The sequence below is a fragment of the Gordionus sp. m RMFG-2023 genome, chromosome 2 (assembly GCF_954871325.1).
Source record: "Gordionus sp. m RMFG-2023 chromosome 2, tfGorSpeb1-WG-v2, whole genome shotgun sequence".
NCBI classification, from domain to species: Eukaryota; Metazoa; Nematomorpha; class Gordioida; order Chordodea; family Parachordodidae; genus Gordionus; species Gordionus sp. m RMFG-2023.
The window spans coordinates 14,508,449-14,535,518 of NC_088776.1; the positions used below are offsets into that span (position 1 = coordinate 14,508,449).

The 27,070-nt window shown below is 27.3% G+C and overlaps 1 protein-coding gene across 1 annotated transcript; it reads right to left on the reverse strand.

The window, feature by feature from the left end:
• Nucleotides 1–3,568: 3,568 nt before the first annotated feature.
• LOC135925187 (uncharacterized) lies at nucleotides 3,569–16,520 on the reverse strand. Its single transcript, XM_065460405.1, has 6 exons — nucleotides 16,493–16,520; nucleotides 16,083–16,388; nucleotides 15,790–15,917; nucleotides 12,893–13,074; nucleotides 7,386–7,469; nucleotides 3,569–3,612 (listed from the first exon to the last, which is right to left on the reverse strand). Exons 1-5 carry the CDS (start codon nucleotides 16,502–16,504, stop codon nucleotides 7,387–7,389), a joined length of 711 nt encoding a protein of 236 aa, XP_065316477.1. The 5' UTR covers nucleotides 16,505–16,520; the 3' UTR covers nucleotides 3,569–3,612; nucleotide 7,386.
• Between the last annotated feature and the right edge of the window lie 10,550 nt (nucleotides 16,521–27,070).

Below are 27,070 nucleotides of genomic sequence, written 5' to 3' on the forward strand. Positions count from 1 at the left end.
AGTGGTCAAAATACGCGACGATAGGTCTATACATTTCTCCGTTAAACACAAACCTATCAATTTATTAAAGAATAATTCTTTATACATTTTTCGATTTCGATTAATCCTCATTTCTTTTAAGCAAGGTCAAATGAATCAACATTTTTAGATTAGGGGAGACTGGGGTTAGTCGAACCAATTTTTACAAAATTGGCTATAGATCTTGTTGTTTTATAGATAATATTAAAAAAATATATGATTGGATACCTAAAACTATACTCTATAAAGGTGCCTTATAAAAAATCTTATATATTCATTTTTTTTAAATTTTATTTTTTGTAAAAGTGAAAATTTTGTACAACAAGCCCCAATAGCGGGGTAGGGCAAACCACTTCAAGGGCCTTCCTAAACCATTGGTTTTTTAGGCCATAATAAATTGAAATGCATTTTTATTTATTAATAATGATATGTATAGAATAATTTTATAGTTCAAATATCATAATACTTATAAATTGAAGCTAATTATATATAAAAATTGAAACTTAATTTTGGCTAATTTAATAAACATTTTTGACATAAAAAAATATGAATTTTAAGGAGAGATTAAGATTTTTTAGCTTAAATTCTAAATACCAATCATAAACAACCATGAAATTGCCTTTTCAAGATTTTGAAATTTTTTTCATTACTAACTGCCATAATTGACGTGTATGGTTTAGCAAACCCCGCTAGCTCTAAATTGACAAATCATGATTGAATTAATATCTAGATTTGATAAATACTCATAAAACTTACCCAAATTATAGAAGAATGTTTAAACTTTGCAAAAAAATTTAATTAACATATAAATGATTATATATTTTAATAAAAATTAAAATTCTGTCATGTAAAAATCTTTTGAAAATTTCATCAAAATTTTATTTCTTAAATAAAATTATTAGTAATGAATTATTTCAAAATATATTTTGTCCATAGATGTATACTAATGAAAACTATATTAGGATAAAATTTTAACCTTCTGGTGTATTTAATTTTAAAATGAGATTAAGTGGTTTGCCAAGCCCCTGGGTTTACCTAACCCCAGTCTCCCCTATATTATTTTACCATCTTATATTATGAATAATATTGTAATTGTGTTCTATTAGACAAGAATCCATTTTTATCTCACGTTATATATTGGTAAAATTTCTTTAAAATATCGCATCTTTAAAATCATTTTCCTCATTAACTTCTGTTCGTATAGGCTAACTCGAATAGTTCTAACTACTTATTACAGGGGTTGTTAAGAGAAGATCCCTAGAAGAACTTTTTTTAAAGTTATAATTAGAACTAAAATATTAATATTATTTTTTTTTATTATCCACCAAATTTGTTTTTTTTTGAAAGAGTGAATTAAATTAAAATTAAATTGTTATCATCCTTTTAAATCTTCAGTTTCATTCACAATTTTATAACTATAATTTGTTTTAATATTTTGATAGAGGGATCGTGTCTAGTCCTAAGAGTAGTTTGTTTGAAGCTAGAAAGAAAAGTTTAGGCCAAACTTTAGAGGAGTAATTGATTGGAATAACTTTTGTTTAGATATTAATAAGGGGTGCCTATTTTAATAATAAAGGTAGAGGAGAAGGGTTCATCGACATATATAGATGAAGGAGGAAAAAATAAATAATTTGATGGAAATATATTTTTCAAAAATAAAAATAAACAGTTTGTCACATATAAGAGTGGTAATAAAAAAAGTCAGATAGATATAATGGTCTTGAGGGAGGAATTAAAAATACAATTGTGAGATGATACCAAAAGTATTTAAAACTGGTTTAGATGTCTTGTTTGAATTTAAAATTAATAAATATGATCGCTTCACTCATAAGGTGGAGGTCAGCGAAATCTCCCCAGAAATTTGACTGTTCTAGTAAATATCATTCTAAGCTAATAAAAATCTCCCCTCCTAAACATCTCTACCCTAAAAAAATGTATTCCATATATCACCATAAACAGTCGTTTAAAAGAAAAATAAGTAAAAGTTAATAATTTTTTTAAAATAATGATAATAATTCAAAAAATTTTACCTTTTATAAAAAAAACTAAAACTATTATTTAAAAAATGTCACATACTCAAAACCCTGTAATAGGTAATCTTAAAGATCTCCAATAAAATTGGGGAAAAAACTAACCTAATAATGTTTCCCCTCTCCCTCTTATAAAAATCCTGGTTTACTTATGGTTTTACTCCTTTTAATATTTCACAAGATTAGGTTACAACTTAGTCTACTTTTCGGATAAATAAAGGGTCTTATCTGAGATAAGCATACACTATTATATAATAGATCTAGCCAAATATTCTATATAGTGTGGAGTTTAATAAACAAAATGACGTATAATCATGATAGGATGGAAATGAAAATGAAAATGTTTTTTAGTAATGGGTGATTTTTAAAAACGGGTCTAAGATTTTAGCCAAAATAATTATAAACTTGGATATTTTGCTCTTAGATGGCAGAATTGGATCTCTATTTGCAAAATATTGAGACTTACATAAAATTATTTTGACTAAAATCTTAATCGGCCTGTTTTTGGAAATCAATCCAGTGTTGAAAACAATATATAGGAAAACGCGGTTGCCATCCGCACAAAACAGATAGCTAGCATGTTAGATAAGCAGATTAGTTAATAGCATGAGTGTATATAAGTTGTGAAAGTAATAAAAAAGCTGCAAACAAAATGGGAACATTTTGTAGAAAGGAATTTAATAATATTGATAAAAGCAAAAATTGGAATAGAAGTGAATGGGATAAGAGGAAGAGCTGGTCATCAGATATCGCGATAATAAGTTATAAAGATCCTTTATAAGTGTTCTTTTGTTATTTACTCAATAATGATATAGTTTTTATGAATTTAAAAAAAATGATTAATATAATACTCTCTTTTGATTATTTAAATATTTCCTATAATTTATTTACTGTTTAACCTTGCTTTTACTTTCTATGACGCCATATTTTTATGGGAAAATTGATGTTAATAATTTTATTTGCTATTAAATTCTAAATTTACTCATATAAATATGGCCACATCGACTTAACTAATTATATTGATTTAAAAATGAGTTATGTGTAGGTAGTTTAAATTAATATCCTAGAATTTATTCTAATTTAACTCTACATGAAATATTTTAGGAAAAAAAGTGAAATCAATTCCCATTTTATGGAACAAAAAGCTAAGTTAGAAATTTGATTCCCTTTCCAAATTTTTTAAAAAATGCCCGACTTCCAAAAATTTGAAAATGGGGGCTTCAATTATTAGATTTCGCGCGGTTTTGAGTGTTCTGGTTCCAAAACTATGTTAAAGCAATGAAAATTTTTTTTAACATTTAAGTAATAAATATACTCCCCCCCCCCTTTTTCTAAATTGAATCATACACTTTGAATAAAATAAATTTTGCTTGCACTTTTATTAAAACCGGTTCCGTAATTCGGTTTTGGTTCCTATTTAATTTAAACTACAATATTATGGATAAATTCTCAATCTTAGAAACTCTTGGAGTGATAAAAAAAATACCTGGACACATAAAAGATTGATCATTTAAATTTGCCCTATTTGGTTGAACTTCGTCTTTTTCTTTGAAAGGATAGTTCTCTGATTTGACCCATGATTGAAAGAGTATCGCCACAAAAATAATTAAATAACGAAGATAGTTAACATGCTTCATAATTATACAAAGAAATTGAATATAAAAGAAGACTAGATATTTATTTTTCTATATCGTTATTAACAGATAAGAATTAGAGTGGATAGAAAAATTTCTTGTAATTCATTATAGATTTCCATTTTGAGTAAAAAAAATTTTAATTTTATTGATTTCTGAAAAATTAATTTTTTATAAATTACAAAATTGTTTTATTTTAAGTTTTGTAATTATATAAATAAGATTTTTTTAAAATATTATATTGCACCTTAGCAAACAAAATACATATGCTAAATTGCATAATATACAATTAAAATATCAGAAATGGTATATACGTCGTAATTTATATACCATTTGATCATTTTTCTACGTTTTTAGAAATATGTCTGACTATTAGGATGGCATGACTATAATAATCAATTCGAATTTAGTACTTCATACTAGAGATCTGCAATGGGCGGGTTTTTAGCCCATAAGCCTGCCTGTACAATATTTAAAAAAATGGCCCACTCACAGTTTTTAAATAAATATACTTCTCCCGCATGCCCCTTAGTCTAAAATTCGTTACCTGCTCGCCCCCCCCCTCATTAGTCTTACATTTTTTACCCGTCCATTATTTATCAATTCCTTAACCCACGCAGCCCACATAAAAAAATTAGCTCATCTTTCAATTTAATTTTTTTAGGCATCTAGTAAAAAAAAATATTTAGTTTCAGCACTACATCCCTACAAAAAAGTTTTATAATTTAGGAAATTACTATATTAAGCATAAAAAAAATGTTCAATTTAAATTACAGATAAGGAATTTATTTAATCTAATAAAATATTTATGTAATTTATTGATACTAAAAACCTTCCAGCAATGCTAATTCCTTTTTCAGAAGAAGCACTGTTTGCTGGAATTGCCAATATTTTCCTAGCTAATCTTAATAGCTCTGATAAATCTTTATCTTGTCATTTCCAACAAAGTAGGAAATCCATTTGAAGTATATTCTCTACTCAAGTGAAATATTTAAATAAAAAGTGAAACCAATAATAAAATTGTTTTTAAATTGTAAACTTAAACTAAACTAAGTAGCCTAAAATCTTGCGAAATTATATAAAAACTTGTTACTTTAAGATTTAAATATTTTGTTATGTCATTAGGTAATTCTCTCCTCTGCAACAGCCATATATTCCCACCTGTTGTTGTTTAATTTTGACGTGGATGCTATCTATTTCAAACATTGCATTTATAATAAAATAATCTTTAATTGAATTCTCATTGCTTTTGGTTAAAGGGGTCAGATTTTCATCCACGTTGATTTTATATTTTCGATGCAAATCAAATTCAAATCAAATCCAACATGTTTTCGATATATTTTTTTTACCTAATTAATTTCTTCCAACGACAATACAGTTATTTTCAGGGAGAATATTTTTTAAATGTTTACTTAAATGATTTTAAATAACAAGTAAACATTGTAAATTTTTTAACACGCCCACCCATATATAGTCTAAATATTTTTCTTAACCCGCCAACTCACCCACTCGTTCTTTAAAAATTTAATCTCCACTCCCAGCTCACTTAGATGGGCGGTCTGGCTAGACCCAGCCCAATTCAGACCTTTACTTTATATACAATATAAAAGGATACCCAAATTTTTGGCTGGTAAAATATTTTATACAAATAACTTATATATATAAATGTAAAAAGAATATATTACATTAACCTTCCTCAAAAAGGACCTATTTTAGGCATGAATTAAGATATAAATATTGTTTTACGTAAGCTTCTTGCCAAGAAGACTGATGAAAACGATTCTTTTAGTCTATTTACTTTACATCTGGATTTGTATTTTCTTTAATAAAATTATACTAAAAAAAATCACCAGAAACTCCTCCCGCTATATTTAATATTAACAATATATTGGCCTTTAGACAAAGGATATATTTAGTTTTATAGTGAAACGAGTGTCATTATTAAATATACAATAAAAAGGGGGTAAACAAAGTAGGATTTTATTTTAATTTAATACATAATGAAATTAAATATGGCTAAGCAATTAATTAAGATTAGACGTCATGTTTAAATATAAAAAGAAATTTTGTTGGAAATATAATTCAAAATAAAAAAAATGTCTTACTTTTCCAATTTAAATGAAAATGAAAACTCCCAATCTTCGTCGAGAATTCAAAGACCAAAAAAAATACACAAATATTGGAACAAAGAAAAGGATAGTTACTAATATGTTATCAATGCCTGAAACAACAATAATATCTAAATTAATCTGCCACCATGCTATCTTTCCAATTTTGTGCACCAATCTTTTACAAAGATGTAACTATATTTAGAGGAAATCCTCAATTTGACTTATCTTGACTTCATCCTTTCCATCCAAATTAGAAGGCCTTAGAATCCGCTCTTCCATTTATCTGTCTATCATTGCCTTCATAATCGTTAACCAACTCTTTAATCGCAAATTTAGCTCCCTAACCAAATCTACAAATAGAAAATATATACTAGGGCTTTATAAGCTCCAAAAGGGTTGATATTTTATGCTTGTAAAATTTTTACATCGGATTTTTAATTTTGAACTAAACAGAGGATCATATCAATGTTAAATTTCCAAATCTAGAGAGCAATTATGAGTGGATCGAGCAATCTATCAAAATCTAAGCCTCCATCTCAGCTCTAAAAGTTAAGTATTTGGATTTTGCCTAGGGCAGGTTACAACTTCATTTTATGTAGCTTCCTTTGCAATATTTAATAAGTAAAGAAAAAAGTGGATCACCCGTTATATTTCTCATTTTTAAAAGGCCATCGCCTCAGGCATAGTGCAATGAGCAACTTAAATGCCAAGATTAAAAGACCTCTTTCTTAGAACCTTAATGTTTATTTAGACAAATCAGATGATAAAAGTACCAATGCACTTACTTTACCCCTGTTCGGAAAGATTCACCCTTAGCATAAGATTATATTTTATATTCGCCAGAATTTTCCATGACCTGAGATCAAAGAAAATGCCAAGCTTAAAGAATTTTTGTCCTTAAATAGCGTTATTTCAGTCACTGCTATCATTGTCACTCTAGGCAATTGTTACCACGTCGCTCTCCTCTTTAAAATTAATAGAAAAACAAAACATAAGGCTACCTCGGATGATCCTAATAGATATTTTTATCTGAGACAACATAGGGTTATAATATAAATATGTGGATCTAATCTACTCACATTTTTTTTAAGTTATCTATTTTATTTTAGAATTTTTCTTTTAAATTATGGTAGCATATTATTTTAATTTTCCCATAATTCGACAATAATAAAAAAATATTTATATTACTGGTAAGATATATTATTTTAAACAAATTAAAAATTTACTTTTATTTTCTATTTTTATACAACTATATTTTTTTTTCTCGAAATACGCACCATTCATATGTTATGTCATAATAAAAAAAATATAATAGGTAAAATATAATATATACTATAGGAGGACATTTAGTATAAAATTAAGATATTTTAATCTTGAATTACGAAAATTTAAACAAAATAAACTTCTCCAAAAATTTTTTTTTATTTATGAAGTAAATAGAAGTTTGTCTTATTATAAAAAAAAAAAATTCGTTTGCTATTATTGAGAGTGTTGGATTTCAGAAAAGAAAACCTCTCTTTGTATTCAATTTTTACAAATAATATAATTATAACATGCATTTTCTACGTTCAAAAAAATCCAATAAAATCTACATTATTTCGTTCTTATGTTGACCGCAGAAGGAATTGTTTTTGTTTTACCAGGTGCTAGCGTGGTGCGATCCTTAGCATTAACACCTTTTAATAGTTTGATTTTTTTTTTATATAAAAGTAAATTTTAACTTTATATGATCAAAAATTGTCCTGAATTAAAAGCTAATTCGTTAGACAGTAAATCATGCTATTAATTGATGAATTTCAGTATTAAGAACTCTTATATAAAGTACTAAAAAAAATTTCAAAATCCACTTACCGGATAATCGGTTCCCAAAGTTTAAAAAAATCGTATAGCATCAATTTAATCATTAAATAATACTAAATAGTCAGTCACATTGTAAACACTTGATTTGGTTACACGCTTCGTTTATTCAGGTAAAAAAAATTACAAATGTATCTATGTGGGGTTGATAACAACTCAGAGTGAAATATGTTATATCTCAAAATCGAATTAATTTTATATTTTCATCATATACTGTCTAACAAGCAAAAAAAGAATAAGATAAAAAAAGAGCCCTTGATCTTTGAATGATCAAGAGTAAGTTTGTTATACTAATTGCTTATGAATTTAACATTAAAAATTATTATGGCTTAATAGAAAAATATTTTATTAACCATTCCAAGAGTATTGTAGTTATTAACTAGTTATATTAAAAAGTTATCCTCTCCAAAAAGTAACTAGTTATATAGAAGAGCTATTTGAAATGTAATTAATTACAGATGCTCAATCTGATAGTCTAGCATTTTTTAAATTTTGGCTTAACCATTAGTGATATCTCAAAAATTACTTATTAAAATACATCAAATTTTGTATGAATAGTCCAAATTATTTTTAAAAAAGTAAGACATAGCAAAAAAATAAATTAGTCACGAACGACATCGTTCATTTTTAAAATGGGGTAGATGGTCAAATTTAAATAGCTATATTATGTTACCGGCAATACGCGTAATCAGTCATTGTGCAGTTAGGTTTAGAGGTAAGGTTACGGTTAGATACTATAAATTATAAACACCTGTTTAAAAAAAAGATTGAGCGTTCTAAAAATTCTTTCGTTAGTTTGAAAATTTCAAAAATAAATTAATATATCTTTTTAATATAATATAAATAATAGTTTTAATATTTGGTCATAAATATGTCGTACTGAGACGTGGAATCTCCCAATTTTAATCATTTGCGATTCTTAGAAAAATTTTGATTTGGCCGGAAACATATGCATGTGTGAGTATCTGCCCTACAATTTTAAGATAATTTTATCCAAGAACTTTTGATTTTTCAAAATTTCTCAGTAAAATTATCCGAAATTCAAAGTGTGGGAACTGAACATTTGCTGAAATACATTTAGAGTCAAATTGGTTTTTTCACAATTTATAAATGGCCATCAGTAAATGATGTGAAATTGAGAGATTCCGAAGATATAGATCAAAATATTAAATAACATGCTTATACTAAAGGATATTTGGCAATATAATACAACTTGAATTAATCAGTGTTGATTTCATAATAAATAAATTTAATTTTCAAATACAAAATAAAATGTGTGGTAAAATTTGAAAAAATAATACACATAGGGGAGACCAGATCATTCCAGTCCTGAAAGGCAAATTGTAATAAAATTAAAAACTTAATAATTTTTAATAAATAATATATCCTTTTGCCCCCCCCCTCCCCTTCTTGCATTTACATATTCGTCATAAAAAAGGAACGCGTTCAGCATTTTTTTCAAAAAAACGAACTTCGACTAGATTTTTCTGTTCCCATACATAGGAATAGGAGCAATCTTTCCCATTATGGATCATTCTTTCCAAAATATATTTTCTGAAATTTTATTATTGTGATAAAATTATGATATATTGATTATTTTATTTTATATAATATAACTAAGTAAAATCATTAAATTTGAAGAAAAAATACATATAATGTTATTTGACCTCAACAATAACGATATTTATTTTAAAATTAAAAAAATTAGTGGCCTAAATTATGGTCAACTATTGATAGAAGCATTATTCAATGGGATTAATAAAAATTATTAAACCTATCATTATCAAATTAATTACATATATTTTATTTTTTTAAAGATTTGGACATATATATGAATATCAATATGTTCTTTCTGCAATTATACATCCAATATCCAAGCTTCAAGGGCCATGGATAAAACTTCCACAGAACGAACCTATAAAAAATAAAATTATAGCACTATTGAAAAAATGCATTGAAAACCCTAGAAATGATAATGCAAGAACTGTTAATTTCGAGATATCCTTTTTTTGTCGATTAAGAAAAGGATGGATTGGAGGAGGATAACTTATTTCGATTTTTTGAAGCAAAAAACAAAACAATAAATGTTTTTAATAAATTCTCCACGTTAAAAGAGCTGTTTATTAAGTATAATACCGCAATACCCTCATCTGCCCATGTAGAGTGCGTTTTTAGTATAGCTAATGCCATATTAACTGTCAAGTGTTCCTGTCTATCAGAAAAATTTTTTATAAATAAAAATATCTTTTTATTCGCTATTTTCATTGGCGTACGCAGCGTGGGAGGGGCAGGGGGACAAATCCCCCCCCCCAGCCAAAAAATGCAGATGCCGGATTATATTTTTCAAATATATTATTGTTAATATTAATTTATATTTGTTAATATTTATTCCTATATATATATTTAATTACATTTATTTATCACATTCATCTACTAAGTTATTTTATCAATTAATTTCGATTTCAAGTTTCCTTAACGTAATTTACCTATTATTTTCAAATTTTAGTGGCGTAATATTTATCTAAATTTCTAGTCAAATAATAATTATCTCTGAGACTCCTTGTCCAACAGGGAAAAAGAAATTGCAAGCTTGTCCAACGAGATAGAGTCTCCGCCATCAAGCAATAACAGCTTTTATGGAGTTAGAAGAGCCGATTATTAATGCTATTACTGAAATATCACAATGGCTTGAAAGAAATATTACCAGAAGCAAGAAAATTATTGGATTCAACACTTATTCCAAATTTTTTTCTCATTAGAATGTATTATTTAATTATACAACTATTTTATGTAATACTTTTCAAAAACATAACATTCACTTGATTAAGAAGATGAGAATAGCGGAGAGCATTTTATTAGAACTCAGAAAATTAGAGCTAATGTTGATGAAGAATTTCATATTTTATATGTTATTGTTTAGTCAAAAGCAAAGCTATACGTTTTTAATATTTGTCCCCCTCGACTTGCAGCAAGCAAGCTCATCGTTAAAACATTAATATAGGATCAGTAAAAGAGTATTATAAAACAAATGTCCCCTCTCCCAACCTTTTTCATATGGTGATAGAAAAAAAATATAAATATTTGTTAGATTTTTATCATGAAAATGTTAAAATATCTTATGATGCCTTATTAGCTGAATAACTATGATTAAAAGATTAACTATGGTTGATACAGTCCCAAAAAATGCTATGGATGCTTTGCATTATTTCAAACACATTTTAGATTATACTCCCAATGTATTAAAATGGTTATATATATATTAGCAGCTCTTTAGTAAACTAATGAGAGAACATTCTCTTTTTTAAGAAGAATAACAGAGCTTTGCAGAGGTACCATTTGCAGGACACGGCCCGGATTTTTTTAAAAAAAATTTTCAAAATAAATTATATTTATTTTTGATTTTTATAGCTAATAATGGAGATTTCAAATATTTGGTTTTAAAATACCGGGTGTTTTTTTTAAAAAAATTATGGGCCCGGCCCGGGTATATTTAAAAAAATTAAAGGGGCCGGGCCTGCAAGTCTGTGAAAAACATACCTATGAAATACAACATCAAAGTATATTGAATGATTTGGATCTTTTGAATATTCATAGGCATTTAACGCCAAGCAAGGATAGATAATTAAAAAAATTAGCTCAAAACATATAAAATACAATTATTCCTAAGAAACTTTTTGTGTATTAATTTATATTTCCAACATTTAAATTTTTTATACTTTGTATATTTTAAAAGCACAAAAAATTCAAATTTCAATTTTGGGTCATTTAAGTGATTCATATCGTGGGTTATATTCATTTTATATTTTATAATTCACATTTATTTTATAGTTTTTCAATACCGGTTTATATGTATAATTTTTTTAATTCACATTAGTTTAAAATTGTGTATTAGAAAAGTTATTAGCCCTAATAAATTTATGCTTAGTATTTTTAATTAACAATAATATTTCTTAAAAAATTTTATTATCCCCCCCCCAGACCAAATTCCTGCGTACGCGCCTGGCTATATTATATTGTATTTAAAATTATATTATCAAAATAAAACTATATCATTTTTTAACATGGCTAATATATTGTGTTAAAAAATATAGGACATTTATTTATATTAAATTAAATTTTAAAAAAATATTTATCATAAAATTTTGAACGAACGTGAACGCGTTCTTTTATTTTTGAAAGTGAACGTGAACGTGAGAGCATTCGATTTTTGTCAATGAACGTTGAATGCGAACGCGTTCGATTTTTTTAGAAATGTTTACAGCACTAGAAAAATCTGATTTTTAGGAATAAGAATTATATATTTATCTGAAAATAATATTTTAAAAAATTCAAAATCAAGATTTTAGTTATATTTTAAATATAAAAATTTATGTGGTAAATGGCTAGTAAGAACCTCTAAAACTTGCCCCAGACCCTCATTATCCCTAAAATTTAATTTTATGTAGTTATATATTTTTGTCCAAATAAAGTATAATTTTATAATTAATAGGATTCAATCTTTTATATAAAGTTAATATATAATTTGTTATAAAATTTCTATTATTTTTTATTTTTGTAATATTGCAGCATTTTGAATTATTTTTAAGGGCAAATTCTATATTGTGCCATAAAAGTTTTATATGTGATCCAATATAAATGCATAACATAGTCATAAATTTTTGGTAAAAAAAATTAATCAGAGTTTAGTACTCTAGAAGGAAGTGAGCGCTAACAAGAACCCAGGCTTATAAAATTATGAAAAAAAAACACGCGAGGAAAAAGTTTAATCAATTGTCAAAAGGTTGTCAATTATTAATAATGGTTGTCAATTTTTAAAGTGGTCTAAATTACAATAGTAAGAAATAAAACATAACGCTCATAACCTGGTTAGGGCAAATTATATAATTCGGTTTTCTCAGTTTGATGATCTAGTACAAAGATTCGGGTTAGTTATGGTTCGGAAAATTATAAAAGTTTGCTTTAGACTAATCCCATAGTTAAATCTGCGTATTGCCAGAAATTTAAAAATAACTCAAAAATTTTCTTGACCAAATTGCTGAAATTTTCAGGATAAGTGTTCTACAAATATACTGAAATACATTTCCAATCAAAAGCGCATTTTGTTTTAAATTTGAAAAATCGGATTCCACTGAAACGTATTTAAACATGGTTATGGAATATATATCCAATAAATTTAGACAGACATATTAACTGTATACGCATATTGCCAATAACGTAAATAACAAAAAAAGTTTTTTTTTACTCGTAACCACAGGGTTATCTATTGAAACGATCCGCTTCTTCAAAACTTGAGATATGACGAGAGATATGCCGAACACGGTGAAAAATGTCATAATCACCATCCCTATTATAAAAGGCCCGTTCTGGGACAATTTCTCGCCCAGGCTTTTTGCGGCCTTTTTAACCCTGGAACATCTAGTGTACCTTATCATATATGATAAATATTAAAATGTTTAATTAAATTTATTATACTGCAGCAGCGGACTGGCCATAAGACCAAGTGAACTTTTACCCACGAGATCGCTATAAAATATCGACATTTGAAAACGCTAGGGAGAAAAAAATGCCGATCAGAAATAAAAAATAAAAAAAAAGATGGAAATAATAGTTCGCAATTTTTTTTATTGTAAATCTTTCTCATTGGAATTAAATATAATCTTAGGAATAATAATTATTAATTTAATCTTTCTGGCTTGTAGTGATGCAAAATAGCTCCATTTGAGCTTATTTTTAAAAACGGTTAACTCAATATTTTAGACAGAAAAATATTGCTTAAGCCCCGAAATACACCTTTTGCCATCTATGAGAAAAATCTCAAGCTCTTAATATTTTTCTAGATAAATACTAAGTTAGCCGTTTCTAAAAATCGGCTTAAATAGAGCGATTTTGCATAACTACTGACATGAAAATTTTATTAATAAAAAAGTAATATTAATTGATTGAGCTTGAAAATCAAGCAATATTAGAGCAAACACTAAACACAACCCAACTTTATTGGAAAATTTATTGAGCCACTTTTACAACTTCTAAAAATTTAGATACTTTATCAGTTTGGAAAATGATTGAAAATTTCGATATCCTTTGCACCATCACTGCCTTTTATGAAAACCTATAAAAATGGCTACAAATTTAAATTTAAATGTTAAGATTTCTGATTTAAACTGCCAAATACCATCTGGGTGCAAGACGAAATGCCAAAAAATACAATAAATCGGACGAAGAGGCTTTACATAAACGAATGCAAAGATAAACACCCGAAAAATCCCAATCACTACAGGGTTTAAGTATTACACCATATAATTTATCAAATTATAAATAGTTTGACAGAACAATTATGTATCTATTAGATTTTTGGATTAAAATATATAAGAAATGACATGTAATAAGCGTCTAATGGAACCCGGTCCAAATGTCAAAAAAAGGAAATTGAAAGAAATATAGGGGGGGGGGGCTGAATTTGCTTTCGGAACCTAGAAATTTTCAGTTCACCCCTGTTAGTTTGCGTCAGTTGATGGTTTCTATTTTGTTTATTTTTTGTTTCCCGGCTTAGACTCCTGCGATTCGGCTCGTACCCAAAATCTTAAAAATATTTCGGACAGTGGCCGGTTTTAAAAATATATAAACTTATTTAAAAATAATATATAAATGATATTCTTCTATCAAAATAAAATGGTAATTAGAATTTAGCTCTGATAAGGACAAAGAAATTGATACTTTTTATTTCATTTACATTTAGAAAAATTTATTTTAATTCATATAAAATAGAAATTTGAGCTTAAAAATTTATAACAATTTCGGACCATGTCAAAAAAATTTGAGCAGAGTTCTAACCTGATATATTTTTAGTTGTCATGTGGAGAGACAATAACTGTAATTTTCTTGTAATTTAAATAATAACGTTTTTTTTTCATTTTTGGTACTAATAAAAATTATATTTAATAAGATTAAAGATATTACGGTGATATTTATCAGAAATCTGCAGAGTACCATTTGCATGGCCCGGCCCGGATTTTATATTTCCAGGCCCGGCCGTGCTTTTTAAAAAAAAAAAATTTAAAGGCTGGGCCCGGGATTTTTTAAAATATATTATATTTATTTTAGATTTTTATAGCCAATAATGACCATTTCAAATATTTGGTTTTAAAGTATACAGCCCAGCCCGGGTATATTTAAAATAACTAAAATACGGCCAGACCTAGATTTCCTGGCGGGGTTTAGGGCCTGGTCTGCAGGTTTTTGATATTTATTATTCATAATTCGCGGATTTCATTATAATATTAACTTTAAGTAAATTAATATAATTTAAAAAATATTCAAAATTATTGCACAAATTATTGCACAAATTATTTCACATGTCAAAATAAGATTATGTTTTTTTTAACTTATAATTGTGCAAATATACTATATGTAATGCTATTAACGTTAGTACATATATGGAACTTATAAAATTTTACTACAGTCATTCCAAATAGAACGTTTTTTCAAAGCGGTTTTGAGGCATGATTTCAGCTAATTTTTTATTCATTTCCAAACAAAGGATAATTTTTGTCGAATGAATTTTTTTTATGTAATATAATGTTTTTTAAAAAAAAGTTACTATTCGGAATTTCAGATGCTATTTAAATAGTTAATAAAAATCATAACTCAAAAACAATTTGAAAAAAAACGTTGTGTTTGGAAATGGCCAAACGCGTTACCGTTGCTACTTAATTTTAAAAATAACAAATATTCACTAATAGCGTAGCTTTCTTTGACATTGAACTTTAAAGAACTGTTATTTATTTTATACTATCATATATTGCCTTAAATAATGTTATCATTTTATAATCGAGATTATTAAACTTTGACCTTAACTTAGGTAAGGATTCACCTCAATAAAGTTTGCTAATAGAGAATTATGGATATCAGAAAATGCTGTTTCAAAATAAATAACGTGCATACTTTATTAAGAACTTAGGTTATAAGCAATAAAAGTGATTTTTTAAATATAATCAATATTAATGTTGACCCAAAATAATAATATTGATTATATTTAAAAAATTTCCAAGTAAACAATAATATTAAAATAATTTCTCGTCAACCAATTACCTATACTTTTCGAAGGAATGAGAGATAAAAATATAAGAAATAAAGTACTACCTGGTCATAAGTTCCCCGGAGAGACATTCGCATTGGTTTTTGTGACATCTGGCGTTTTCGCTATGTAGTACACAATCCGTATCAATCTCGCAATCGAACCCTCTTTTAACAACAAAACTATCGCTCTGCTGAAGTGATAAAAATTAACAATTTATAAAATTTTGAATTAAATATATAAATATAATTCAATTTAGCCAAATTTAGGATGGGAAGGAGAGATCATTATATAAAACAGTAATTAAATAATAATATCAATATCACTTAATTATTGACATTTTATTATATGACTTTACCATGCTTCTTTCCTTCCTGTCCTCCGAAGGGTCTATCATTTCCCTATTGACATCTCCATTAATGACATCGTGAGAAATTGGACTTTCTTCCCTTTTGTGATCTTTTTGATCAGAATTTTTGGCGTCAATTTTGGCATCAACGTCAGCTTTGGAATCAATTATGTCGTCAGCTTTGGAATCAATTATGTCGTCAGCTTTAGCTAAAGAAGAAGTGGTTTCAATTTTTTCCTCATTGAGTATACTCATAGTTAGGATGGGAGCTGTGCTCATTTTATCAATGGGACCGGGTTTAAATACTACCAAAACCTTTATAATTAATACCATATTATGTTTTAGAAAAGCAGTTATGCTAAAATTTTTTAAACTTAATTTTATTTTTGTTTTTGTATAATAAATGTTTAAGAATAAACCTTTGTGCTCATTATGCTTCCAAGTTTGTTCCTGGCAACGCAGGCTATCTCTGATCTCTTGATAAGGGCAAAATTTGTCAAGATCAACTTAGGACCAATTTCTTTTATGGGAGGAATTTATTTTTTGTTTTAAAATTTAAAAATAAATGGCTAACTTTTATCATTTAATGGTAAAATAGAAAAGGGTGAAATTTTAATGCTTTATGAAGAATGAGACGCTTTTATAAAACAGTAATATATTTTAGTCGGTTATGATCACACCTTTGCTCCACCATAAAGACGGCTGCCATGAACATCGTAAAAAATTTATTTGGGAATTTAGAAGCATAATTTAACTTTTGAGGTATGGTGAAAAACAGTCCGGTTCAGATAGTACCAAAAATTATTTCGCGGTTGAATTTTAATCTTCAAACAATAAGGAAAATATTTTCTCGATAATTATCTGATCCCATTATAAGATCTGACCTAAAAAACCTTCGATAATTGGGAGAGACAATATGTTCATTAATTATATCCTTGAAAATAAAACACTTATTTTATTAACCAAACGTCAATTAGGTATATAGTTGGGAAAACCCTAGTTTTTAGTCTAAAACTATCACCTCAGCCTAGAGGTTTCTTTAAAAAAAATATATATAACTCAACTTACAAGAGAACGATGATAGATTAAACCGAAGTCAATTTTTAGCCATTGCCCAACTAACTCTAAGAGAACTAAAAGATGTGACAGGTTTATATAGTTTCTATCTTAGCAAAATAAAATTGAGAACTTCTAAATTATAGGGACCAACAATTTCACTCCTAATAATCTTTTCTATTGACATGACAAATTAAAAAGTGTTAAAGCTTGATTAAAACCTCATTTATAACTAGTCTTTGGAGTTTCAATATATTATAGCTGGTCCTTAACTCATTAAACTAACATCAAATATTCTCAAAAAAAAATTGAAAAAAAATATATTATGGATATAGTATAAGCGAAATAGTTCGCTGACGTATATTAATTATATAATTACGGTATAAGGATCCGTTCCGTATCCACTCGAAATAAGGTGGGGGTGCCGCAGTTCCCTTGCAATAAAATTCTAATATTTCACCAGGGGACATATCATAAATTAAATAATCAGCAGTCTTCTCCGAGTAAGCCTGGCATTGTTAATAAATATAGTAAAATAAAATCCTCGAAAAATTATAAGGTTAGTGGTAAAAAAAAAATTATTTAGAGAAAATTAAATTTTTTTTACTCAAGATGGACAAGTTAAGATTGTAAAGCGATCGAGTTAGACAGATATTACTGTGTATATAAATTTATTTTTTATATTTCAGCGTTTTCAAATTCAAAATACTTTTTGATAATTATTTATCACTTTGAAAAATTCATTTAACATTATTTATCTTTAAAAAAAAATTTCAGCGTTTTAGATTTATCTTATCAAATGATCCTATTCAGGCGCGTTACCAATGGTGGGGAGAATTTCATCCCCATCGCCAATTTGCCTGTTCTCGTAAATATAATTTTAAGTTAATAAAAATTTCCCATCTACACCCCCCCCTCTTTCCCCAAATAATGTATACAATATACCATTATAAGGAAAAATTTGAAAGAAAATTTAGGAAAAGTTAATAACTTTTTTAAATAACGACTATAATTCAAAAATTTTTTAAAAAAAGGATTTTAATTAAAAAAATGTGAAAACCTAAAATTATTTTTGTTAAAATCTAATGTACCCAAAGGCCTACAATAAGTGGTCGTAAATATTACCAATAAAATTTAAGGGGAAAAAATTCATCCAATAGTGCCCCCCCCCCTCCCTTAGCAAAATCTTGGATACGCCTATTATTCTATTGTATACCATACCATTATGTTATAAAGTAATATGTTACAACACTAAAAATGATAGTAAAACATTTTAATTTAGAGCCATTAATGATAACTTAAAAATATACTATGTCAGGGATGTGAACCAATATTTTCTTCGTATTTTTAAAATTTTTTAAAAATTTTAAGTTTTTACATCCATTTTATGGGTAAAAATTTATTATAATAATATAATAGGAGGAATACGTTACTTATTTTGTTTTATATCCATATAGAAAGTTATTGAGACAAAAATCAAGAAAGGAAAATAAAATCCAATGTTTTTTAGATATTCAATTTTTAAATTAAATTAAATTATAAAATATAAGTAATTATGTAAATATATTAAAGTTTGTCAAGTTTTGGCATGTTTATTTTGTTTGAAGATTAAATAATATAAAAAATAAAAATGATTATATTAATTTTTTGCTTGTAAATTCTGTTTATATGGAGTAAAATAAAAATTAATAAATATAAAAAAATTATGTTATTTTATTAATATTGATTTAATATTTCTTTATGTTCTCCAAACCCTGAACCCAAACCCCTTTTAAAATTTTAACTTTAAGCCCGGACACTGTTTTTATGTCAAAGGGTTCACATCCCTGCTATATGCCATGAATTTAGTATTACTTTGTTAGCTGTAATTTCGACTGTTCTTGGAGATGACATCATTCTGAGTACGGCTCGAACCTTGTTATCGGTTATAGTGAATGGCATGTAGAGAGATTTCCATTCACACCTAAAATATAATTGTAAAAAATATTTTAAACATCTAATTGTCGAAGTTGGGACATGAGCCGGAACTTGAACTAGATGAATAGAGAAGATGGAATTTAGTGACAGAGTGAAATTATAAAGATACCTCTAATGTAAATTATATTAGGAATCGAACAATTATATTTTTTTTCTTCTTTAACAAAAGCATCGGCATAATCGTAGGGGGGGGGATTAGTTAATTTTAAAAATCTACTCCCTCCCCCTCCTCCCTAGAAAACCCCAGTACGCCTAGGAAGCAGAAAAGCTTTTTCAAGTCTTATGCCAAACGAATCGTATTAAACATAAGCACTTTGTTATACTAAATATATTCTAATTATTATTAAACCTACTCTTCGTGTTCTAAAATAAAAGAATTAGTAATATCTTACGTTACGATTGCGTTGTCAAAACTTTCGTCCAAATTAATATCGGTCGTAAGGTAGAATGTATCATCGGATGTCCATCGTAAATCCTGCAACGATTCGTCCATCAATACTTTTGAACTTGGGGTCTTGTTAGTCCAATTCGCATACATATTTACTCTTAGGTTATATAGATTTATAAAATCCGTGCTTTATGTCTAAGTAAGGAGTGTACATTTCTCAAGCAAAATGAAGAATATCATTGAAAAAAAGTAAAATATCATCTTGGGATTGAGATACAATAAAATCAGAGGGAAGAAAAAAGATCTATAATTGTTTTTAGGTTTCGGAAAATATATAAAACGGTTCGATTATTATAATTATTATATTAACAAATAAGAATTGAAATTATAAGAACAGGCAAGGCAATATTTATACTATTATACCAATACCAACATAGAGATTTTATACTGAAAACAATTTTAAAGGGAAAAAATTCTTCCATCTTTAGCCCTCTATTGCGTACTTCATATTTGAATACACATACCATAAAATAGGTATAAATTTTTCTACAGTTTAATCAGCTATCAATATAAAAATTCTAAAATACGTAGTTTACAACTTTCTAATAGATGGCTTTTTTCCATTTTATAAATCATATCATTTCTCTTGTACAAATTTTTTAGAAACAGGAAATTAAGAATCCTATTAATTAAAGGTAAAAGTAATATTTTATATATAAACATATTGTTATATACAATAATAGTGTTTTAAATTTAAGTTTTAAGGTACGTGTACCCAGATATATAATGCGCACAAATGCAATATGAGGGCTTTTTGATTATTTTTTTTATGTTATTAAATGTTCTTTATTTGTTGTCTATAGCCAAAATGTACTGTATTACAGAAGATAGTTCTGATTCTAACCTTAGTGGTTCACCAGATGAGGAAATTCTTGATTCAAATTCAGCAGATGTTTATTCTAGCGGAAATGTTTGTACCAAATATGGTGCATTATGTTTTACTAAAAAAACGATTGTTTTAAATTATTTCATGAAAATTATATAAATTTGTTTTATTACATTATTTATCAAATAATATAATTATATGTCTTTATTTTGTAATAGGTTTGAAATTGAAAAAATATGATACTTTTTACACGTATTGTGTATTTAAATGCACACACTGATTTTTTTTACGGTTAAAAAAAAAATTTATTTTAAAATTATTTTGAGTTTATTAAGGGCCCTTTAAAGACAAAAATAAGTTTTTTTTAAAAATAATATCATTTATTGATATGTCGCGTAATAGAGGGTTAGAATCCTCTTAGACAAAATTCCTTCATTGTTTTATCTATATAAACAAAATGGTATCTTAGGATTTCACAATATAATATATAAAAATATTTATATCGTGTTTTTAGAGATTCGCCCTAATGTAAATATTTTCATATGATTAAATCATTAACACATCTAATAGTCTTTTTAAAATTCCTGATTTCAATAGGGGTGAACGGGGCGGGGCTAGTTGAATTCTTCCCATTTATATTTATCAGTGATAAAAAAATTTCCACCTGATATAGATCTTAATAGTGCATCTTTACTAAAAATATTTTGAAATAATAAACTATTAAGGTATTTTATATAAAACATAAAATTTTCATGTCAAATTTGGGAAATTTTTTATATGACAAGATTTTAATTTTGTATTAAAACATGTAATAAATTTTAGAGCAACGTTTGAACTCTTTTTTATAATTTGCGAAAATTTGACAAACATTTATGATGTCTAGATATTATTTTAATCATAATTAGTAAAGCTAGTGCTAATGAGGCTTGTGAAATCTGGGCATTTCAAAAATTTTAATTTCATCTTTGATTATTTTCTAGGTTACTTATAAAACATTTCATGAAATATCATAAAAAATGCAAAAACCAATTTATATGCTTTCTTGTTAGTAAAATTATCAAAATTATGTAATTTTATATTTGAGCTAAATATTTTTGTATTTAGTTAAAAATATTAAAATTAATCTATAAATATCAATCTAAATTTTTAAAAATCACATTTTTATTTATTATAAAGCAGGAAATTATATGATTTTAGAAGCCTCACAAAGTGGTTTGACTACCACAGTTGGGACTTGTTGGGTAAGACGCAACACTTTTAACAAATTGTGGTAGTGCTCACTAGAGGTCTGCAAGAACCAGTAATACCCATCCGCCAGCCTACTGTTTAAAAAATTTAAACCCGCTCCCCAGCCCGCCAATGTTTATTTTAATTCACGCGTCTGCCCATTTATCTAAAAATATTGTTCCCATCCACCTGCCCAATGTAAAAATTATTTTAATGGCTGGTTTGGCTCTTTAATAACTTAATTTTAATGTATGTTCTATTTTTAATTAAACATTATAATGTACAATATTATGAAATAAAATATCTGTTTTGCTTATTTCGATAGAAAAATACTTAAAATTCACCAGCCCATTATTTATAAATATTTTTAACCCGCCCGCCCACCTGAAGAATGAGCGTGATTGAGTGAGCAGGCTAAAAACCTGCCAATTGCAGATCTCTAGTGCTCACTAATAATATAGTTCGATATATAATATTACCCAGGATATATAAACGATTTTAAAAAAATTTAGTCCCGGTCTCCCCTAAGTAACGTCCTTCGATAATGGATCCCAGAACAGGTTTTAATTTATAATAGATTTAAATGATAATAAATTATGGCCATAAATAGAGGTCTGGCCTTGAGAGTTTAATTTCAGAATTGAGCTTAAGTGTAAATAATCCCTACCTAATCTCGGGAAACACTTTTCCTACCATACACCCAATCTTTTTATTGCCACCCGTTCCGTCAAATATAATAACTCTCATTCCTTCGGCGTTTTCATCTTCCGTCGATTCACCAGCTATATCTCTTAACTCATCTTCGCCTTGCAGGTATATCGAAAATATGGCTGGGTTTTGAGGCCTTTCGTGGATAACCACATGTACGCCCTTGCCAAAAAATAATAATTAGAATTCATTATTGAAGAGTAGATGATTGGTCTATTTTTTTATATTCTTAATTAATAATCTTAGAATGGAATTAAATTATATTTATTAAACTATTTTAAAAATTATGATCATATAACATGATTTCTTAAAATGACCAATAATAACTTTACTATATTATACCAATGGCATAGCTAGGAGGAAACCCGCCTAAATCAATAAAGTGACGTTCTTACGCATAAAAATAATAATGTACGCGATGCCGTTGAAAAATATTTTTAAAAACTTCTCTAAGATAATTGTAAGTAAGGAGGGGGGGGGGGGATTTGGATGGTCATTTTGAGAAGCTAAATCACTTTATCATTAGGATTGATTTTATAATGGCAACAAGATTTAAGGGGAAATTAAGTTCTTTATATGAGCTAAAATAATTAAACTTTAAAAATAGGAATGACATAATAATATCTACTCTCAATGGGGCAGATGGCATGGAGTGCCACAGGTTTTATGTATAAAATAATTTTAACTTGCTGACTGCGATGCGGACATAAACAAGTCCCCTCTCTAGAGTCAGATTTAGAAGTGTGATAATCCGAAAAATCACAAAAATAGATTCCTCCTTGTTCTTCCAAATTCATAGCTCTGAACCCAAATTTAATAAAGGCGGTCTGACCAACTGTAATTAACGCGATTGACCAACTTTTCAACAGAAACAAAATTATAATTAAGGTATATAAGGATTAATAAAGTAAAATATAATAAAAACAATATAATAATTATTAAATAAAGTTAGCTTAAGAGCCATCAAATGTTTTTAGTGACTGGAAATTCCTACTTTTTAGGTACTTAACAAGCTACCCTGACTTTGTAATGTCCCACCTTTTAGAATTTACATCAAGATATTTGTAAGATAAATCATAACTATAAAATATTCAAAATTATATATGATGATATATAAAAGGTTGATTTCAATTCGTTCTTAAGATCGAAATTTATCCCAATCAAAATTTATAAAATACTATAGATTAGTGGGGATTCTTAGACTTATCTTAGCTATTACTGCCATTTAAAATTACATGATATATAACCTTATCTTTGCAATTGACTGTTCCTTAATATTTTATATCATTATTTGTATAATAACTAAAAATTGGGGGTATTAGTCTAGTTGGGTAATGGCTAAAAGTCGGTTAATTCCGCTTAATCTAGATGAATGTTCAGAAGAAAATCGGCTAAGCATTTTAAGACGTGAGTTATTTCTGCTCTCTTCAAAGCTGAGTTATATTTTTTTTAAACCTAAGGTTACGGTGTGATATTGATTAAAAACTAAGTGCGCCGTTTTTTAGCCGGCCTAAAAGCGGGTATAAATAGAGCAATTACCCAGTGTTTGAGGTACCATTTAAAAAGCGAAAAGGTGGGGACTTAAACCCGTTAAAACATGAAAAATATAAAGAGATATTTCTTAGCGTCTCAATTTTCTTAGAAAATAAAAATTTATTATGATGAGGTGAGAAAGAGAATTATTAGAGTTTATGACAACTTATCAATTGTTTCGTATAGGGTAAAAGTGTCTTATATTTTCACAAAAATTTTAACAACTAGATAAAAGCTTTCTAACAGGATAGCTATTGGCCCCAAAGAATTTATTCTCTTGGTTGAAATCTAATTGGGGTAACATCGATGACAGAGTTAAATTATCTCAAAGTTTAATGGGCAATGTTTACTACCTAAATATAAAAATCTGTTATTTTTTTTATAGATTTTATTTGAAGTATATTATAACCAGTAAATTTTAAAAAAATTGTTTAGTTTGTTTTATGATTGTAGTCCGAATTGTCATCTTAACTCAAGGTAACAGTAAAGAGCGTTAAATAAAGACCATCTATGAAATATTCAAAATTTATTATTGATTTATTTAACTAAGTAACATATTATAATAATAATCTCCATTATTATTTCTAATAAAATTACGCAATTTATTACAATAAACATATTTACCCTAAAAATCTTTCAATCCAAGAGTTGTTGGTGAAGGAAGTATCATTATCGTAATGATGATAATTCATGGTCAAAATGTTATCCACCGTATTTGACAGGTCATTATCACCCGTTACGGCTAATCTCAAGACGCTAAGCTTCTGTAAACAATTCTGATTACCGGAGCTACCATCTGCTGGGCATGGTAAAACTTTATTCGTAACTGTTGCATCCTCATCATCGGTTTCATCCATATGAGTAGAATCTCTCCATATTTTATCAGGAGGTAATACGTTTTTTTCAGGAACTGTGCACTCGAACACCACTTGATCATTCATTAGCACATGATAACGACTCACCGAAAACTTGTTGACATGTTTGGCATGATCTTTCTTGTAAAGACTGAGTTTAATCTTAGATGTTGAGACAGGACATCCCGAACATAAATTCATGGTAGATACCTGTTCTGATTCCTCCTCGTTATCCCCAGGTGTTTGAGATAAAGAATCCCTAGCATCGTCTGAATCCCTTCTATAGGATTCTAGATTATCATATTGAAATGATGAATAATCTTGAGTCACAACTACATATACATTAAATTTGAGGGTTATTATAAGCGAGCTCCATATTAGGAAGTACCAATTGAGATGACGAATCGATAGTTGGTATGGGATAAGGTATATCATATATATAAGTAATTTAGCCCAAGTTGAAAATATAAAATTTTATTTTTTAAAAAATCATTTTTTTTAAATATAATTTCTATCCTTTATATGATTATTAGGAGAAAAAATTTTGAGTACTTTTGTCAATAAAAAAATTATTATAAAATATTAAGAAAATTCTAAAATAATGTAGTATTTTTTAAAAAAACGATTCTAAAACTATTTATTTAGAAATCGCTTGTCATATGAAATAGAAAAATATTCTGAAGGTTGAAAACTTCTATAATATTTTTTATTATAACTCATAATCAATATTGTTTATTAGAAATAAACAAGATCCTCCAAATTTTTTAGCCCCTTTCGGGCTTCGAATCTTGAAGATCTACGTTTCATAGATAGATAAATAATTAGTTTAAATTTATACATCAACTAAATTTGGACCACATTGAGGGGGTGAATCTTGAATCGTATGTGGGAAAAAAGTGTCAGATTTTATTTTTTATTTACTTTATATTATAAAATCTTTTATAAAAAATTAATTGATTTTAAAAGTAAAAATAATAAATTTCACACATTGAAAATTATCGAATATTGAGGACTTAAAACCATCTCTAACCAAATGATCATCAGAAAAAATTTTTTTTTTAAAAAAAAAGAAGTATATAATAAATGGCAACTGAGGCTAATTTCTGTGGATAAAAAAGATTTATACATCACTTTTTCTACCTGTAAAAAATTTTGTCAAAAATGTCTCTTAGTGGACAAAGCAATTAGGTTTTAGGTCGAAGTAAGCTAACGCCTTTTCTACCAAATAAATTAATATTGCTATCTTTCATAAAATCTTCCTACCATAGAAAGTCAGTCTTCTTCTATAACAAATTTTAATTTAAAACCGGTAAAACTTCTAATTAAATTTTTTTCTAAAATGGATTATAATGTAGAAATAATTAAAAACTTTTCATTTTACATGTCTACAAATAAACTACTTTTATATTATTACTTTGCGGCAGTTCTATTCTATATATCTAAACATATAAATATCTCGTAAATTTTGGGAATAGTGAAGATAACCGGAAGGGAAAGATTTTGGCAGATAAAATAACCAGTCTCCTTGGTTTTTAATAAATTCGATCTAAATGATCCGATACATTTTGCTTAATAAAAAAAATTTGGATTGTGAAGCGGTCTGAACCGGTCCTATGACCTCCACTATCTGGAGATATCGGGGTCAAATTTGATAAGTCGGATAAGAACTAATCATTCGAATGAAAAAAATTGTGACTTAGTACAATTGTATACATGTCGTATTAGGCTATGGAATCCATGGGGATTCGGAATCTCATGATTTTAAATTCATTTATCGAGGGCAATTTAAAAAATTTTAAAAATCCTACTTGACCGGAAATGTATTTCAGCATCCTAGATAATTGAAAGGATTCCAAATACCAATACGACATATATACTTTTAAGTTGGAAAAAATTATTTTTGGCATCAATAAAATACTAAAAAACATTAACCTTAAAGGGTAAAAAAAGGGCTTTTAGAAAAAAATTCGATGATTTGTTTACTTGAACTGAATTACTACTTATAATTGGCTTCGGCAACATTCCAAAGATTTCTTAAACCTGAAGATTTAAACCCTATAATATAATTAATAGGGTATATTTTTCTCCCATCTATAATAAGTGGGAGTCATGAAGGATGCTAGGCACTTTTTTGCATAATCTACAAAAAAATCCATATCTGCTGCATTAAAACTTGATATAATATTTGTATTGAAAAAAAATCAATAGTATAATTATGAAACAAATAAATGAAGATAATAAATCTGAACTCCTGGGATGCTTATAAGTATAGATTAATTTTAAGGTTTTTTAAAAAAATAAATAAATAAATGTTACAAATTGTGATACCCCATGTAGCAATATTTAAAATTTTAAAATACGGTAGAAT

What these genes read in the sequence shown, in the direction of transcription:
- LOC135925187 (XM_065460405.1), bottom strand. An exon ending in ACAGGAAGGAAAGAAGCATG is followed by an intron (nt 15,918 to 16,082) that starts GTAAAGTCATAT and finishes TTATCACTTCAG; the next exon opens with CAGAGCGATAGTTTTGTTGT. An exon ending in AGATAACCCTGTGGTTACGA is followed by an intron (nt 7,470 to 12,892) that starts GTAAAAAAAAAC and finishes AACTATTAAAAG; the next exon opens with GTGTTAATGCTAAGGATCGC.